Genomic DNA, 19,340 nt, shown 5'->3' with positions numbered 1-19,340 from the left:
CTTCTTGCAGTCCAAGGCACTCTCCTCTGATACTGGAAGTAGCATAGAGCCATTGGGACTAGTAGTAGGGTGACTATATGAAAAGGAAGACAGGGCTCCTGTATCTTTAACAGTTGCACAGAAAAGGGCATTTCAGCAGGTGTCATTTGTATGCGTTTGTATGCCTGGTGAAATTCCCTCTTCATCACAACAGTTAAAGTGCAGGAGCTCTACTAGACTGACCATATTTAAAAGAGGGCAGGGCACCTGCAGCTTTAACTATTGTGATGAGAGGGAAATTCACCAGGTGCAGCATGCCTACAAATGACACCTGCTGAAATTCCCTTTTCTATACAACTGTTAAAGTTACAGGAGCCCTGTCCTCCTTTTCATATGGTCATCCTAACTAGCAGCCCCTTCTCTTAGGCCATAGCTAGACGAGGGGTTAGGTAGGAGGGCAACAATCTCATGATTTTATGATCGTGAGATCATCGCCCTGGTCTACACGCGGTGCGAAACATCGCGGCCGCCATTTTGTTTTGTTTTTTAAAAGGACAGTGAGCACAGGAGCGCTCGAACGAGAGGTAATTTTTTTAAAAAAAACCTCACCCCACCCCACCCCCAGCTCCTCGCAGTTACTCACGGATCATCTCGAGACCGTGGAAAAAGCAGGAATAAAGGGCCTACCGATATCCGGGGCCAAGGGAGGGATCATCCCTCCCTGCCCCCGGGATCCCCTGTGCATCATATGGGTGCACAGGGATGATCCCAGGATGATCCTAGGATATAGGGCTGGTTGAGCCATGGCCTTTGATATAAGGGCCCCATATAAGAACAATAGTTCTTAAGGGTGCAGTCCTCTGCATGTTTAGACAGAAAAAAGTCCTGCAATTCCCAGCGTTTTTCCCTTTAAAAATATTTTTCCACGAAGGCAGCTTGCCTAATAAATGCAACAGCACCATCTAAAAACTATACTTCCAAAAAGTAGAGAAAACACATTGGCAAAAAGCCAGCCTAGCAAAATCAACTCGGTTAAACTCTGCCTTTAACCACCTCCGTTGGTTTTGATTCAGGCACCAATTGGTCTCGGCCAATTTCCGTCCCCCCTTTGAATGCTTATGTTCCTAAAATGGTTTTTACTTACGGTAAAACAGTGAGTGCGTAGTATTGTAGAGCAACCCTTGCCAATTGACGTGGTTTTCCATTCCTTATTAGGAATATTCAATATGGACACGCCTTGGCTGTATCTGTACGTGGCTCACAGACTACACCAGCCCCAGCATTCGGTTTATTTAGCCGCTGTTGACTTGACCGCTGGGAAAGCTTTCGTCGTCAAGGGCCTGTCGATGGAACTCTTCTGTAAAGATAAAGATGGTGAAAAGGAAGGGAGGGTTCGGATCCACACACCGACGACGACCTACCTCCGGGTTAGTTGCCTCTTCGCTGCTGCCTTAGCCAAATGCTTTTTCAGCATCCGTGGATTCCATGACTATGAGTGGTTGACAGGATAATATTATGAAAAGGCAACATAGGATTCTGAGTGTGAGAGCGAACGCCATCTGTGTATGTGACACAGAGAGAAAATGAATGAATGTGTGAATGGAGCAAGGGTGCACAACATGAGGCCTGAAGGCCAAATCTGACCATCCCTTATTTCTTTAGTCCCGCCCCCTTTTCCCCAACCATTCCTAGACATAGTGGCTACATATCCAGGGTTTAAACATTCTCCCTAACCATTGGCTGAAAAAACGTGAGCACCCTAACCATGGCTAAGCGTGTCATTTGAAACATTCCTAGACATAGTGGCTACACATTTATTTATTTATTTATTTATTACATTTATATACCACCCCATAGCCAAAGCTTTTTAGTATTTAGGCCACACCTCATTTTGTTTACAGCCCCTCCCACCACTGGAACAGGGCCTTCCTTTTATAGCGGTTGTCTTTTCTGCAGCAGAAAGGATAACTGAAAGTAACCCATAATTAGGGATGGGTGGATTTTGTAAACATCTGTGCTGTCGGTGTTTCACGGATTGTCGGGTGCCTTTCGTTCCGTCGTCCACGCATTGATGGAATTGGATATTTTTTTCTAATTTCCTGAATTTGTGCAGATTTTTATTTGTGCAAATTCACATGTGTGAAAATGCAAAAACTCCCCCCAAAATGTGCAAATCTGCTCCTCCCAAAATGTACATGGGGAAAATGCCCATATTTATGGTTATTTTTCTATGACTAAATTTGCATGAAATTTGGAAAAGTTTTTTTTTAAAAAAAACAGTCTGCAAGCCAACAAAATCTGTGCAACTTGGGGAAAACCTGGTCTATCGGAATCCAAACTCATTGGATTCCCTTCTGGATTTCTCCGATACCCCTTCCAAAAGATCATTCTATCTTTTTCAGGCATCCACCGTCAATTGCTTCAAGCAGGGTTTCTTGCACAGCCAAAGTGAAGTGGTGTCTTTGTGGAACCAGCCCGTAAAGAATGAGATCCACCTGGAAAACCATGAACAGGCCAAGCGTGTCCATCTCACAATCAAGTCTGCAAAGCAAGAATTTAATATGACAGCGGCTTACTTCCACCTAGAGACAGTAAGATGATTAGATTTGTATATGTTGCCCAGGATGATTGGCGCTTTTCAGTTAAGGGGAGGAAGGGGCAACTAAGAAGGGAACTTCCCCAACCTGGCACCGCCCAGATGTGTTGCACTACAACTTCCATCATCTCCAGCCAGCATAGCTAAGGTTGGAGAACACTGTGATAGAGGCAGTTAGACCAAGAGTGTATACATTCCTCAATAAGGAGCAGGGCCTTTTTTGTGTTGACTCCTCTTCTTTGGAACTCCCTTACACTGGAGTTTCTGCCGGCCCTGTCTCTTCTCTCTTTTCAGAAGAGATGAAACCTTCCTTTTCTTGGTTTGCCTTCTGCAATTGGATGGCACATGTTCCTTTGTTATTTGGGTTATTCTGTCACTCTAAGCTTTTTGGCTTTGTTTTGATTGATTGGTCCTGTTGCCACCCTTTCCTAATCTGGTGCCCTCCAACATACAGTATCTGATGTTCAGTGAGTTGGGGACAGCTCCCATAGAGTGGTTAAGCCTAAATAAGGACAGGTTTCAGTTGATTTTACAGAATTTCCCTTCTTTCAGAACAGTGGGTTTCTCTTTTCTAGGTGGGTGGCACAGCCTGCATGTTTTTCTCTGCAATCTCCTCTGCTTTGCATTCAGTGGACAGAGTCCGACGGTGTAATTCTGCAAACTCAAATATTGCTAGCAGAGCTCCAACAAACCTTTCTGTTGTGCAAGTAGTTGCACAGCAGGTTATACACGCATAATGCGCAACTGCTTGCAATTGTTTATGGAATCCGTTGTGCAACCATGTTTCTGCAAATGTAATTTTAGTGGGGTTCTCCTCTTGCACACAGTTGGTAACCTAGTTCCCACTAGCGTGACCTCACTTGCACTAGCAGAGTGACACAGTTAGATCTTGCTCAAGGAGTGTTGATTTCTTGTCCACAGCCTCAAAAGACCAACGTTTCCATGTGGGTTTTGTGGACGGACCACAAGAGCCTGCCACTTGTGCTGCAGCTTGAGGCACAGATTGAAGAAGTGAGGAAGGAAAAAATGCTCTACCAAAAACGTGGAACCATCCAGTTCAGGTACTTCTAATTCCCGTTCCCTCAACCTCTTCATGGTTTCCAGTTAAGTAAACAAAAATTCAGATATTCCCTCCAGTGAATGCAACATATGTGGCCATCTATGAAGAAATCAAAGACGTGCTCTGTCATGGACCAGGACCCTGAATCCTGGTCCTCAGAGGAAAAGGCTCCGGAGTTAACGGTTCAGAGAAAAGACCTGGTTACAGAAAGGCATCATGAGGCTTTGACCTCCCCTGGACCCAGTTCTCCAGAAAAAGTCTAGGTGTCAGCTCCTTTATATCCAGATGAAGTTGCCTTACTATCTTCAGTCTCTGAGGACTCTGACTATTAGGTCAATCACATGCTGCAGCCACTCCCGTATTGTTGCAGCTTGAAATTGCTAAAATAGGCTAGGCCCCTTTAAGATACATAGCTTCAGTTAGTGTAGAGGCGGGACCAACCAGCCTAAACTCAGCAACACTTCTATTTAAACCTTTGTCTTGCTCTGCTCCTTGTTGGAGCAACATAGACACAAACCTGTCTGGACTCCAGCCTCAGCACCACTTTGAGCTTTCCATGGTGCTGATTACTTTCTGCCTTGCTTCCTAAGAAACCTGACCCCTCCTCCAGATCTGATCTGTTACATTGTAGTACACCCTTTCCCAACCCAGTACCCTCCAGATGTGGTGGACTGCAATTCCCAATATCCCAAGTCATCTTAGGCATTGGCTGCAGTGACTGGGGATGATGGGAGTTGCAGTTCAACACATCTGGAGGACACCAGGTTGAGAAAGGCTGTTGCAGTAGTCTCAGCCAAAGGCAAGAAAGTATTAGATGAATTTTTTCCCATCTTCTTTGTTTTGATCTCGGATCCCTAGCTGCATTTGTTTACATCCTAGGCATCCATTTAAGCTGCCCATTCCACAAAGCTTCCTTCTCCAGGAAACCTTTACTGTGAACAAGAAGGAGAAGCATTACTTCCTGGAAACCAAAGTTCTGATAAATGGACTGGAAGAGTCTGTTCAGACTCTCACACTCAGCTATCAAGCTGAAAATCCATACGTGAGTGGACATTTAATAGGTTTTCCTGCAGCTTTCAGCCACAATGTAGACAGGAAATACATTGTATATGACTCATCTTTGTGCCTTTCCTCTTTCCACCCATTGCCCCCAGATCTGTGCTGGATTGGCTCATCCATACAACAGCAAGATCTTCCCCCCAAACATTGAAGTATGCACTGTAATTCGAACACTCAGCCGTGTAAGTAAGTTTGATGAAGACGTGGAGGGGATGAACCGCTATGTATGAAGTGCTCCGGGTGGGCTTATGCACCCATTGGTCCCATTCTACTTATAGCCCTGAGATTAGATTTCCTTACCCATGGTGCCAGTGCCAATCTTTGTGTGTGTATGTGGGGGGGGTGTCCTCAGGCAAGATGGCCTCAGTGAGCCATCCTCATCCTCTTTTATGTTGTCATCACTGCCCATTTGCTTGCCTTCCTCCTCCGGGCCCAATTTATTCAACTATCCAGAACGGAAAGCAAACCATGATAATGTTGCTCCACAGTTCAATCGGGTCATGGTTCTCATGGTCAGGGAATGGGCAAGTGAACAGAAAACAATGGCAAGGAGGAACAAAAGGACCAGGAGAAGGACCATTGTGTTAGTTGTGTGTAGGAAAGGAAAGGAACCTCTCGTGCAAGCACTGAGTCATTACTGACTCTTGGAGGGACGCCAGCTTTCGCTGTTTTCTTGGCAGGCCTTATAGCGGGGTGGTTTGCCGTTGCCTTCCCTGGCCATTATTACCTTTCCCCCAGCTAACTGGGTACTCATTTTACCAACCTCGGGAGGATGGAAGGCTGAGTCGACCCGAGCCAGCTGCCTGAAACCAGCTTCCGCTGGGATCGAACTCAGGCTGTGGGGAGAGTTTCAGCTGCAGAAACTGCTGCTTTACTGCTCTGCGCCACACGAGGCTCTTAGTTGTGTGTAGTCTCTTCATATTCAGATGCTTTGTTATCTGGGAGTTTAAAAACTAAAAAAATACCCAGCAGCTTCAAAATATCAACCCACAGGCTAAAAGGGAGGTCGAGGTGAACCTAAAAATGGATGAGAAAGAGGTACTCAGCTTCCTGGGCAAGTACCATAACAAATCCAATATGGCTGCTTCCCAACATCTCGTGCAAACGGACATGACCCATTCATTCCAGGTACTTCCAACTTAACTTTGCTGAAGAGACCACATCTTCTCTCTTTCCCTCTCCTGTTTGAGAGTTTTGTCAAATAATGTACAGTTCTGTCAGTATGTTTGTCTGGCTCCCTTCATTTCATTTGCATCGATGTTTCATTAGGGTCAGGAATGAAGACTCCACTTATACACTCTAATCTACAACCCTGTCATGGTTAGTGTATTGTATATGTGGTGAATTTTTATGAAAGGGCAAAATAATAATAATAATAATAATAATAATAATAATAATAATAATAATAATAATAATAATAATAATAATAATAAAAATGTATTTATTTATTTCCTGCCTCCTCTGGATCAAGGTGGAGAACAACATCAAATACAAAAATACTATAAAATACATAAAACTGATTAAAAACATATAAAACTAATTACAATAACAGCCAGACATCTTAAAATTCGACTGGGTAGGTCTGCCGCAAGAGATCAGTCTTTATTGCTTTTTACAAATTCTGAAAGACTGTTGAGTTGGCGAATATCTCCCGGCATGCCATTCCACAGTCTGGGAGCATCAGAAGAGAAGGTTCTCTGGGTAATGGTTGCAAGCCTAGTTTTCGCTGACTGAAGTAAATACTTCCCAGAGGACCTGAGTGTGCAGGGCAGATTGTACAGGTGTCTAACAGAGAAATGTCAGCGCTCTTGACACGTCTGAGGTCTCCTGGGATGAACTCTTGATTATGAGAACTATTGAAAAATTGTTGCATAGCTGTGCCATAAAATTTGGTATTTTGCAGTTGAGTTTAACGAACTCGCAGCTAAAGTTGGCCCCTGAAATATCTCCATTTTCCACCTGTCCGATGAACTGAATTGGGAGGCATAGGAAATAGCAGCTCCTGTGCACCCTGACAGGAAATGATGCTCCTGAGCATGCTCAGGAACACACAGGCAGATGAGGCCACCAAGATCCCTCCTATAATTTCTAGTAAGGCCACCGTGCCATCAGTTCGCCTTCCCAGGGCTACGTTTCTGAGCATTAATCGTTACCAGCATTAAGTAGGACTAAATCTGGATCTGGGTTTTCTAGCACTGTTTTGAGGTGCACCTCACTGGGTTTCTTATTGGGCACAAGTCCAACCCAATAGCTTCAGCTGTGCAGCTAAAAAAAATTCATATGTGAAGTGGCCCCGCAGTGTTGTGCAAAGTGAATCAAAATGCCTTCTGTGAAACTGGACGAAGGGAAATGTCTAAAGTAAGTTTCTGGCTTCTCTCTTCCTACTAGCTCCAGTTTCCCCAGTCAATCTCTGTGAATGGGGAGCTCTTTTCAAGTGAAACGAAGCCAATTGATTTTGCCTGGGGTCTGACTGCGAAAGCTACAATCAACCAACAGGACGTTTCAGAGGTCAGGTTTCATGCTGCTATTTCATACCATGTAATGTGAAGATTTTACGAAACTCATCGCAGGCCAGATCTACACCAAGCAGGATATGACACTTTGAAAATGGTTTGAAAACTGTATCTGGAGTGTGTCCTGGGCCCCAAGGATTGTCACTACTGTTATAAACCATTTTAAAGAAGTAGTGTAGATCCTGCCTCAGTTGGGCCATGGACTGAGGTATGAACAGGGAACCAGGTGAGTCGAGCAGTGAGGCAATTTATTTGTTTATTTACCGTATTGCATTTCTATACCGCCCAATAGCTGAAGTTCTCTGGGTGGTTCACAAGTGAGAAGCCAGGGGATAAACCAAGAGGCAGGGTTGGGAAACAAGCCCAAAGTCAGAACCAAAGTTCAGACTGTGAGGCGGGCCAAGAACACACCAGAGCTCTGGAAGAGGCCACATTGTTCAAACAAGGCTCAGCTGGGACAGGAAGCCCTTCCATAGTCCTTCCTGTTCAGAAGGATCCAATGGCCAGCCTAGGTGGATGGAGTCAGGCCAGAACCAGAACCAGAAGGTTCTTCACAGGGAAGGCAGTTCAGTGCCTCACCACATGGGTCAGCCACACAGAGATCTACCACTTCCTGAAAGAGCCCTGCTTTGACAAGGTGTCTCTTTGAGCCTGGGGAGGAGAAATAGGGGGAAAGCAGGAGGTTAAGATGGTGAGGGTGCTGTTGTGTCTGAAGTCAAACTCTACTGGCTGGCCTCTCTGTGTCCGCTGTGATTTCCCTCCACCTGCCCCCAACCAATGGCCTATGTTGGCTGGGTTTAGGAGCACACTTCTGCTCCACTTGTTGTACATCTGGTTCAACTCTTTGTTGCACGCCTGGTTCAAGTCCTAGTCATTGCTTTTCTTGCCTTAAATTAATCTCAGTAATGCAATGCTGTGTTATTGGTATTATTTTATCATAACAGAATTTCAGAACTTGGCTAAAGCCCAACATTTCTTGCTTTCTCCTTCAATTGAACTGCTGTAACGTTCCACCTGCTCTCTTTGTTTTGCTATGTCCTTCCTCAAAGGTTGGGAGGAGAGGGTCAGTTCACCTCCTTGGAATGAAGCTGTCTTGGTTCATTCATAATTTTCATTCATAGTTTTCTCCAAGTCGTAGCCCTGCAGACCCTTATCATGTTCAACCTGCCCTCTGCCTACCATGCCATTTCAGCCAATATTTGGCATGATCTGAGACTTCACTTCTCGACATCTTTGTGCCAACAGTTCAGTGCTTGGCTGAATGGATCAGATGCCGGGTTTGGAATCACTTCTCAGCTTTTTCACCTGAATCACTCAAACTTTCCTCCAAGTTTTCAGGTACCACGGTTTATAATATTCCCCATCACCACTACCAGTCTTCCCCAACCCAGAACCTCTAGATGTATCAGACTATAACTCCCATATTCCCCCATCACATCTGGAGATCACTAGGTTGAGGAAGGCTGATTGATGCTTATGTATCTCCTTTTTTCCTGTCGTAAATGAGTACATCGGTGAACTAAAAAAAACCCACGTGGCACCTACTGTCTCTGGAATCGGTAGCTGGGGAAATGTGGCATGAGGGATGCTGTTGGACTCATGACCTGCTTGTGGGCTTCTCATTGGGGCATCTGATTGGCCACTGTGGGAACAGGATACTGGACCAGATAGACCTCTGACAATCCAACCGGGCTCTTGGTATGGTCTTGCTGGTGATGATAGTTAAGTATCTAGGTTTAGAGGCAGTGTGCCTCGGAATATAGGCTGATGGGAAGAGGGCTATTGTCTTCATGTCCTACTTGTGGGCATCTCCTAAGCATCTGTTGGACCATGGTGGGAAACAGGTGGCCAGACTAGACAGGCCATTTGGCTGGCCCAGGCCAGCAAGATTCTTCTTATGATCTAAGATTCTTCTTGTGACCCCTTATACAAATCTATGGTGCGACCACACTTAGAATACTATGTACAGTTCTGGTCACAACACCTAAAAATATATATTGCAGAGCTGGAAAAAGTGCAACGGAAATTATCAAGGGGCTAGAGCGACTACCCTAGGAGGGAAGGCTACAACAGCTCAGACTGTTTAGCTTAGGGGGTGAAAGGGGATTAAGGGGATTCATGATAGAAGTGTACAAAATTATGCTTGGTGTGGACAAAGTGGATAGGGAGACATTTTTCTCCCTCTCTTAAAATATTAGAACCCAGTGGAGCATCCCATGCAGCTGTTTGGTGGGAGATTCGGGACAGGTAAAAGTCTTCACACAGCACGTTGTCAAACTGTGGAATTCACTACCACAAGATGTAGTGATGGCCACCACTTTGGATGGTTTTAAAAGAGGACTGGACAAATTCCCGGAGGAGAAGGCTACCCGTCCTAAAAGCTATGTGCTACTTCTAGCATCAGAGGCAGTATGCCTATGTACACCAGTTGCTGAGGAACATGGACAGGAGGGTGCTGCTGCAATCATGTCCTGCTTGTAGGTTCCCATGGACAGCTGGTTGGCCACAGTGTGTAGAGAATGCTGGACCCCTGTTCTGATCCAGCAGGGTGACTTTTATGCTTTAGCATGCTTGTCTCTGTTCTTTCTCATCACGGAGAGGGTGTAGAACATCTGAACAGGGCTCCAGAAGAGCCAATATTCCTGTGCTAGGACCAGGCATGGTGCCTAAGCTCTTTACTTCAGGAAGTTCCTTGTTTTGGTTTCCCCCTGTGCTAAGGTCCGCATTACCACGAGCCGATATGGTGGGGACAATCTCAATGGCTCTTTCTACCTTCATTCTGGTGGAAAAGATTTAGTGCTGCTGGAAGCTGACTTCAACCGTGAGATGAGAAAGAACGCCCGAGCCATCAGAGTGAGCACTGTCCTAAAACAAGCAATCGTGACCCGGCTGAAATATGTGTGGCTACACTTCATGGGCAAGATGTCACCATCAAGGTAAAAGAGACTGAGACTACACAGCAGGGATGCATAACCTTTTTTGGTCCTGTGGGCCAAATCTGGTGTTACCAGGGTGTCTGGGAGCTGCACATGCATGCTGTATTTGCAGCCCTGCTATATGCTGTATACTTGAACATGAGTAGAACAGGAAGAAGCAGCCTGGAGAAATCTAAGTGCAGCTAGGGTAGAGGATCTTGCATTTTGCAACTTTTATTTTAATGTCTTTTGTATTATTCAGCTCTGTGGACTAAATATCTTTAATTGTAAGTTGCTTGTTTTAAGTAAAACAAGCAACTTACGATTAAAGGTATTATTATCTTAAGCCAAGTATTTGAATTGTCACTCACCCCACATCTACAGCCTAAACTCCACATTATTGGCAAGGGGGAAGGAAGGAAGATGGGACTCTTAAGGAGGCAAAAGATGCTTAAGCAGTTGCTCAGGGGATATGGGTCATACGTGACACCTGTACCTAAGTCTAGTTCTTCAGTGAAGATCACCGAGTCCTCTGTAGGTGAATTGCTACATTCTGCTTACATCTGCTTCTATCTTGCACCTAGACTTATACTGTCTTCTGCGATGAAGCTGAATGAGAACTCCTTCCACCTGGGCATTACAGGATCCAAAGAGCAGAAAAAGGGCCTTGGGCTCACCCTTCACGGCAGCATCGAGCACAACCTTGAGAGCTTAATGTACATCATACCCCAGGACCTTTCCCTGGACAGCTCTCTCAAGCGGAAGAACAACGTTCATGAAGGTATCACTTTACTCCAGGGATGCAGAACCTCTTTCAGATGGAGGGCCAAATTCAATTTCTGAGAAGATCTTGGGGGCTGCATTCCAGTGGTGGGTGGAGCCAAAGCAAAAGGGGTGGGGCCTAAAATAAAAGAATACCAGCCAATTTTAGCTTATGTATCTTACTGCCAGTAACTAAGCTTTAGGAGAAGTATTTCGACATGTTGGAAGGAGTGAGAAACTGGGAAATCACCAAGCAGTTGGTGGTTGGAAGGAAGGGGGGGTGGCCCTCTGAAGGAATCCAACAGATTGGATTGGGATCCAAGCATGACCAGATTTGGCCCCATGGTCTGATATTCCCTAGCAGTACCACCAATAGTCCATATACACCAGTTGCTGTTGCACCATGTCCTTCTTGTGGGTCCCTTGGTCAAGAGCTGGTCGGCCACTGTGTGAACAGAGTGCTGGACTAGATGGACCCTCAGTCAGATCCAGCAGGGCTCTTCTGATGTTCTTATGTTCTTAATGAAAACAAGGCTACCAGTCGTGATGGCTGTTTGCTACCTCCAGTATCAAAGGCACCAATTGCTGGAGAACATGGGTGGGAGGGTGTTGTTGCACAATGTCCTTCTTGTGGGTTCCTGGTCGACAGCTGGTTGGCCACTGTGTGAACAGAGTGCTGGTCTAGATGGACCCTTGGTCTGATCCAGCATGACTTTTCTGATGTTCTTACCCCTACTTTACTTGAAGGTACTCAACACACTTTCGTCCTTCTGGAGCACCGTTAGAGCACTGCCAGGACTTGACCCAGACCTGAAATAGGCTGCAACTAGGAGTCCAATGGTGGTGCAAGAAGTCCCATCATTGATGTATTCTTGGGGGTGGGGGGGCAGGTGAGACAGTGCCTTCCTAGGAAAGTAAAATTCACATATGGAGAGCCCAAGAACTCAAGCAATAATGTATTTATTTTACTTGATTAGATTTGCATCCCACTTTCCCTCCGAGAAGCTCAAACTGGATCAGACCAAGGGTTGCTTCTTGTCCAGCATTCTATTCACACAGTGGCCAAGCAGGTGCCCACGGGTTGCAACAGAAACCTTACTTACTTTGGGATCGACTTACATTTGACAGGTGTTGTGAGGGTGATGGTTAACCAGTCAGTGTATGGAATGCACATCCGTAACAGGAACGTGTTTGGGGATGAAAGCTTTCATAACATCACTGTGGCGGTGACACAGAACGGCAGCCATGCTTTCCCACGAGAGGCAAAGATCAAAGGGCGACTGGAGCTCAAAAGAGGCATCCAAAAGGGGGCAGCAAGCCTTCAGATAGACACGAGAGCTTTCTCCATTGATATCTCAAATATCATCCTTCAAGAGCAGATTGGAGTCGCAGGAACACTCGTGCACAACATCAGTGCTTTATACATGGCAGGTATGGGGTACCACAAAATGCCGGGCTGCTTTTTAAACATACGGGGCCATTCGGAAAGGCCAGCTCCTCTGTCCAAAAAGCCAAAAGGAGGAGCGCATGCAAGTCAGGACAGAAAAAGGGGAGAAACAGGTTCTCGGGATGCAAAGAAATCTTTATTTCAAAGCCTGACGCGTTTTGGCCTGTGTTCTTTCCAAGGCCTTCCTCAGGGGGTTGATAAGAGATGTCTGCAGAAATAGTCCTAGCAAGGAGATGGGCTCCTATGACCATTGATGGTGACCAGATCAGCCCATTTCATGTCTCTTCCCCTTTCATCACCATGTCATTGGCCTTGCTTGAGCGTGGCCAGGTTTCTTGTTGTTCAGTGGCTGTGCTCCTTCTAATAGCAAACTCACGTGGTGGGTGCTGTCAGCGCTGCAGCTGAAATGGGTCCACTGAGGAAGAAGACGGAGGTATTGGCACGCTCACAAAAAAACCAACACTTTCAGAAGTACATTTAAAAGAGAGAGAAAAACTTAATGAGGATTGATTAGGCCCATTAGCCACCTGTTATTCAAAATGGAAGACAGAGGAAAGGGAGGGGTGGAATGGCGTACTGGAGGTGGGTGTGTCTGGCTGGAACCCCAAACAGGAGTGACCCTTCATTGCTTTCTCCATTTGCTTCAATCCCATTTTTTTCTTGAAAAAATGCTCAGTTTTGAAACTCTGAATTTGAGGTCAGAGCACTTGAATTTCAAAACCTAGCTTTTTTTCTCAGTTGAGGGAACATGGACCGTTCCCTATTATTATATTTTTTCCAAAAACAAAACAAATGACCCCTAGTAGCGTATCCAGTTTATGTTTTTTATTGATTTAGAAAAGTTTAAAATCCCCCACCCAAAAAATGATAAAGCTTTAAAAAATTTAAACATATGCATATATAAACAGATTTTAAAATGTGAAACGTTTCGGTATAAAACGCCAGCTGCAGTCTCAAACGAGAGTATGCGTCGATACCACTTAAAAGCTGAGCCAGAAGCCATCAGGAACAGGTCAAACCTCATATAAGGAAGTGTGGGGAAAGGGGAGTTTATCCTTCTCCATCCCTTGCTTCAGGCCTAAAAAAAAATCCTTTGAAGATGCTCTTTACATTGGGAGGAAATGTCCCCCCCCCCATAGTGCAAATGTCCCCCATTTCGTTTTGCTCTCTCCTTCTCTGAGGTCCATCAGACGACTGTTTTATTGCATGCTCATTACTGGTTACTCATGGATTTTCACAGGTCTCTCTCACAATGTTGTCTGCCTCCCGCCCTTCTAGCCTTCCTCACACCACAAAAAACCACCCAGTAAGTCCGACTTAAAATAAAGACGGAAGTTGCCTCTATCTCCTGCTGTGTGCAGGAGAAGCAGCGTGATCAAAACAGCCCACTGAATGGGCCAAGGGCATGTTGTTTACTTCCTCTTTCGAAAGAGGAAGTAACGAGGGTCAAGCGCCCGGGCGGAGAAGCGACGGTAAGCAAACGCAATTTCCCCCTGTGCGATGACCTTCAAAGATGCTGAAGAGAGATCCTCTTGCTGCTGTGTGCAGCAGAAGCAGCACGATCAAAACGGCCCACTGAATGGGCCACGTGCACATTGTGTACTTCCTCTTTCGAAAGAGGAAGTAATGAGGGTCAAACGTGGGAGTGGAGAAACGACAGTAAGCAAAAGTGATTTTCCCCTGTGTGATGACGCTCTCCGTCTCCAGGGCTCCCTGTAGAAAATAGCATCACTGCCATGTATGGCCACATCGAGAGCAACCACACAGTAACTCTCAGACTTCAGGGAGGTGATGGAAGGATTATGGCTTCATTCGAACTTGAGAAGCTGCCCTTGGAACCATTTCGAGCCCAGCTGACCACAAGCCTCAGTCACAACCTTGCAGGGCTAAAGCGACATGGAGTACCTTTCACATCAGAAGGCATGTGCTTTTACCAGGTAAGGAGTACCCATAATGTATGGAGATCATGCTACCTTGTCGATGGGGCAGTCAAGGATGCTTTAGGATTTAAAATGCTGGAACAACCCAACAAGTCAACAAAAGAGGAGACCACATAATTAAAAGAGCGGGATTTTCTCAGGGTCTTTGATGGTCTCTTCATGAGCTAGTGTGACCAGCTCTCACACCCTGGGTTTTACTCTTCTGCCGATGCCTCAGGGCAGGTAAGAAAAAAAGAGAAACAAGTTCTCAGGATGCCGATATTTTATTTCACAAAGCCCGGCGCATTCCAGCCTGTGTTTTATTCAAAGGCCTTCCTCAGGAGGGTGTTAGAAGAAGATAGTGTCTGCAGAACGTCCTCTAGCAAGATCATTGTCTCCTGTGATGATCTGTGGCGACTGACAGGCCAAAACGTGTCAGGCTTCATGAAATAAAATATCTGCATCCTAAGAACTCGTTTCTCCTTTTTTCTTACCTGGCTTGGATGCTTCTCCGCTTTTTGTTTTTGGTTTGTGTGTTTTTTATCCCTCAGGGCACACGTAGAAGCTCTTGAAAAGCCAGAGAGATGGGGGCTGGGTTTCCCTCAGCTGGAGTCCCTCAGGCCACTGGTAGGTTGGGATATCGTGAGCTCCTGACTGGGACTGGGAGTCCAGAGGACTCTCCTGTGCCCGCGCCCCACCCCCCAGACCCAGCTTGTTGGGCTGCAACACATTTGTAAGCCCACTCTTTGAGCATCTGTGACTCAGTGCCCGCCTGGCAGCCACCTGCCCTCGTCTGGAGACTCCATTGTGCGCAACAACGGTGGCTGGTCCATGGCACGTGCCCACCAGGATGGCTCCTCAACTTCTTTTCTGCCCCATAGCCTTTTCCCTCTGGTTAGAATTTCAGCCAGAAGCTTGCAGTGGGGGCGACAGTCCAGGCTGGAGAAGAAGAGTTCCAGGTGGAACTGGAGAATCGAGGCACCGACAGCACTGCTGGGTTTTCCCTTTTCTTCCATCACAACGTGGGACTCCTTCATATCATCCCACCCATAGTACAGGTCAGTGGGAAGTCCTTTGTTCTATTACATGCCCAGGAAGATACCTAATCCATTTAGCTCAGTATTGTCTACCCTGATTGGCAGAAACTCCCAAGGTTCCATGCAGGGGTATTTCCCAGCTGTACTTGGAGATGCCTGAATTTGAAGCTGGGACCCTACAGTATCATACTAGGACTGGGAAGAGCCAGGTTCAAATTCCCCCTTCACCCAAGAAGCTCGCTGTTGGATCTTGGGTCAGTCACACAGTCTTTCACTCTCAGCCTACTCTAAGGTTGAGAATAAAATGGTGGACAGGGAAAATCCATGTATGCCATCTTGAGCTTGTCATAAGAAAGGCTGGATATAAATGTAACCAATTAATAAATCTTGGCCTCTGTTCTGTAACATCCTTTCAACTGGCAGGGCATAGGGACAATAATGATGATGATGATGATGATGATGATAGAAAGGGGGAACTTTGTTTTTGTATATGACAATGGCAGCGAGATTATTGTATGCCCAGAAGTGGAAAAATGAAACAACGCCAACAATGCAAGAATACAGATTGAAGATATTGGAGATGGCAGAAATGGCAAAACTTACAGCGACAATGAGAGATAAATCAACAGCCACATTTATATCTGAGTGGAAACCTCTGATAGAATTTCTGCAAGAGACAGAGAAAAACGATGTATTTGTCTGTGGATTCAATGTATGAGATATAGTTAACTTAGAAGAAAGAAAAGAATTTAATTATTGTGTTAAATGTATTATTATTATTATTATTATTATTATTTATTTATATAGCACCATCAATGTACATGGTGCTGTACAGAGTAAAACAGTAAATAGCAAGACTCTGCCGCATAGGCAATTCACATTTCTCGTGTGTAGAGAGCCGAAAATACACCTTAACCTTGATGTGTGTATTCCTTTTTTTCTCTCTTTCCCCCTTCTTTTTCATTAGATGTGATGTCTTTATGTGATGTATGTTTGTGAAACAATAAAAAAAATGAAAATGAACAACAACAACAAGGCACTCAAGTAATGTTTCTCAAATGTTCATCGCACAGCTAGGCATGAGTCACCTCTGATATTATAGTTGTATTATTTTGATTTGTATTCTGCAGGTCCAGTGTGATGGAGAATCCACAAGCCATCAGCTTTCTGGCCACTGTAATGGAGAGGTTGCAAGCCACTCGCTGGAGGTACAAGGTTCTTTCTCCAAGCACGGTCAACAGCAATGTGCCTTTGGAAGGCTTAGCTACCCTAGAGAAAGTCTTAGCATTGGGCATTGTTTTAGGCACAGGGATAGGTATGAATTCACTGGCCTCTCTGTGCCAATGTTCAGATTCCCCCCCCCCAAAAGGTTGGATTTTAGCCCCTGGGCCTGGACCTCTATGCCCCTGCTATAACCAATAGGTCACTCTGTGTTTAGCGCATAGGTCATCCTTCTGGAATGGGCAAACCAAACGGATGGCCTGATTCTTCTCTGTTTTTAGACACTGGCAAGCATCTTGCTGAACGGATCAGTGCATGCTAGCAACGGTGCAGCCAACCTAATCGGGGAAGTTGTTTCTAATGGCACATGGGCTGAGTTCCAGCTCCACGCTGCCTGCAGCCCTGAGCATATTGTGGAGATCAGCCTCCGGCATCTATGGCCTGGCCTTGGATCTCTGGGCCTTGCCCAAGAGAACCGAATAAAAGTCACCGCTGTGAAAGGGGAAGAGTACAAAGGCCTTCTGGAAGTCGCTCTTGGAGAATGTATGTTGAGAGGCAATGGAGAACTGAGTACGGAGGGTGAAGCAGCAGAGTCAGAATGGAGAGTTATTCTTCTGAATAAATGTGACATCTTGGAGGTGATTATTTCAGTGTTTCTTCTAAGGCACTCTTCTCTTACCTGGTGTTCTCTGAGTGCCCTGAACTGCAGCTCCCAGGATTCTTGCCCATTGGCCATGCTGCCTGGGGCTGATGGGAACTGAAGTCCAAAATGTCTGGCAGACACCAGGTTGGGGAAGGTTTTCCTAAGGCTTCAAATGGTGAGATGGAGAAGAGATTTTATGAGAATAAACTCTAGGTAAGTACAGATTCTCTTCAAAGCAAACAACCTATCTCTTTATTTTTCTTTTTGGTCTCCTAGAACTTGGACATACCACAGAATCTAGTCTCTGGAGGATCGTTCCTCAAAAATGCCAACAATGTCAGTTTAACCTCGTACTTCCGGTGTGATGGCCAAGGAGTTGACGTGCAACTAGAGATGTGTTCTGTAGACAAATATACTTTGCAAGGGACCCTGACTCACACTGTCGCCTACCTCCATGATCTAGGGCTGCCTTCTGAAAACTCAATAGTCCTCTCCATGACCAATGAGAGCTCTGTCCTCAAAGGAGTTCTGTCACTACACGTGGGCAACTGCAACGTGAAGGCCCAAGGAGAAATCCAACCACAAGACAGAATTGAATGGACACTGGAAATGAAAAATGATTGTCAATCTTTGCAGGTCATTACTAGTGATTTTCTTCCTTCCTTCCTTCCTTTCTTAGGGATGTCCATCACTGGGAAATCTGGTTCTTTTTTGACTCGGAGTTCCACAGGGTGTATCACTTGCTTTGCACTGCGAGCCAAGTTGTGGGCTGTTCTCCCAACTCCAGAAACATTTCTGCACATTTTTAGAAAGTTCTGAGCAATTTGTACAAATAATGGCCAGGTGTGTGCAAATTCCAGCTGAATTCGTGCAAATTGCACAAATTCGGCTATAATTTGCAATTCGCACAAATTCAGCTATAGGATGTGCAAATTCGATTGTAATTTGCACAATTTGCTGAGAAATTTGTGTAAATTGCAGAACTTTCCAAAAACACATGTGTGAAATTCCCAAAATTCACCACTACCCCATGGAGTAGAGGGCACCATCTGAGACCATCTAATCAGGCCACAGTGTAAAGTGCAAGGGCCCCTGACCCTCTTTGGAGGGAGATTCAGAGTTTCTGAAACAGCCCTGAACTGCGTCAGGTCACTTTGGGCCTGGTCTGACCCACTGGGATCTGGAGTGAGATCTGGACATCTGAAGCGGGTCGGAAGATGCGGGTTCTCAAGTGTGAGGCCCACTAGAAGTCCATCAGGTGCTCTGCTCATCCCCAGAACTCAGTGAGCCGCTGCCTTTGCCCACCCACGGTACTTACCTAACCCGCCTGGCAGATGCCTGTCCTCCATGAGAGGTGCCATTTTTAAGTAAGATGGTGGCTTCGTCGTTTCCTAGGTCTAATGTTCAAACTATGATGCCATAAAGGGCCATTTTTAGAAGTGCTTCAAGCCTGGTCCGATCTGCTCTGGACCACTTTGGCCCAATCTGGGTCTGATCCAGAAACAGACCTGAGGCAGTGCACAGCCCTAGTGCCAAATTTAAAGACAGATCACTGCCACTTAATGTCCATGCCATTTGGAAATGAGCAGGAGGCCTCCGTTTGTAGTGGAATATCGCCCTGTGAATCTGGAACTAGGTACAGCCACCATTAAGAAACCATTGTTTTACGAAGCTATCTTAGATGTCTTCTTTTATCACAGGATCTCGGAATCCCAACAAAAATGGATGGATTGGGGCACATTTTAACCAGTAAAATGAACCTGGATTCCCATGTAATGTTTACCATGGGTGAAAAAACTCTACACGGACTCCTCATATTGAAAGTCATGGATGTAAGTAATCGTGTCGGCATGTCGAGCGAGCTTTTGGCACAGGGTCCTTTGCTTTCCCCCTGATCTCACCACTAGACTTGGAATGAGCAGCCCTTCAAATAGAGGACTGTTCTCTCTCTGTCAGCCGCTGCTGGCTCCAGGTTCTTGAGGGCTCTTGGGCAAGGCACCCTCAATGGCCCCCCCTTCTCAATGAATTTACCTTCTCACCACTGTGGTCACCAGCTGCTATGACTCCTCCTCCTTTTTGTCATCATTGCTCCCAGTAAGTGGGTCTGCAGTGGCTCCTTTTCACCACCTCCATTACCTGGGCCAGAACAAGAGGCAGGTGAGCAAGCAGGATGCAGCAGTGAAAAGTAG

General features: G+C 45.8%; 1 protein-coding gene across 4 annotated transcripts in view; it reads left to right on the top strand.

Moving 5' to 3' along the window:
• Positions 1–19,340, top strand: part of LOC134409950 (uncharacterized) — a 76,664-nt gene that overhangs the window by 38,265 nt on the left and 19,059 nt on the right. For all 4 annotated transcript variants that reach the window (XM_063142953.1, XM_063142954.1, XM_063142952.1 and 1 more), the window contains 17 exons: positions 1,195–1,406; positions 2,382–2,570; positions 3,497–3,636; positions 4,515–4,677; positions 4,790–4,876; positions 5,688–5,822; positions 7,083–7,202; positions 8,453–8,545; positions 9,926–10,143; positions 10,707–10,903; positions 12,013–12,315; positions 14,039–14,268; positions 15,150–15,308; positions 16,418–16,495; positions 16,790–17,146; positions 17,428–17,787; positions 18,852–18,983. In XM_063142953.1, coding sequence (XP_062999023.1) covers positions 1,195–1,406; positions 2,382–2,570; positions 3,497–3,636; positions 4,515–4,677; positions 4,790–4,876; positions 5,688–5,822; positions 7,083–7,202; positions 8,453–8,545; positions 9,926–10,143; positions 10,707–10,903; positions 12,013–12,315; positions 14,039–14,268; positions 15,150–15,308; positions 16,418–16,495; positions 16,790–17,146; positions 17,428–17,787; positions 18,852–18,983 — 3,173 coding nt within the window. The remainder of the gene's footprint in view (positions 1–1,194; positions 1,407–2,381; positions 2,571–3,496; positions 3,637–4,514; positions 4,678–4,789; positions 4,877–5,687; positions 5,823–7,082; positions 7,203–8,452; positions 8,546–9,925; positions 10,144–10,706; positions 10,904–12,012; positions 12,316–14,038; positions 14,269–15,149; positions 15,309–16,417; positions 16,496–16,789; positions 17,147–17,427; positions 17,788–18,851; positions 18,984–19,340) is intronic.

Source organism: Elgaria multicarinata, chromosome 17 (assembly GCF_023053635.1).
Source record: "Elgaria multicarinata webbii isolate HBS135686 ecotype San Diego chromosome 17, rElgMul1.1.pri, whole genome shotgun sequence".
Classification (NCBI taxonomy): domain Eukaryota; kingdom Metazoa; phylum Chordata; class Lepidosauria; order Squamata; family Anguidae; genus Elgaria; species Elgaria multicarinata.
The sequence above is the reverse complement of the archived record's forward strand: the minus strand, read 5'-3'. Positions and strand labels throughout refer to the sequence as shown.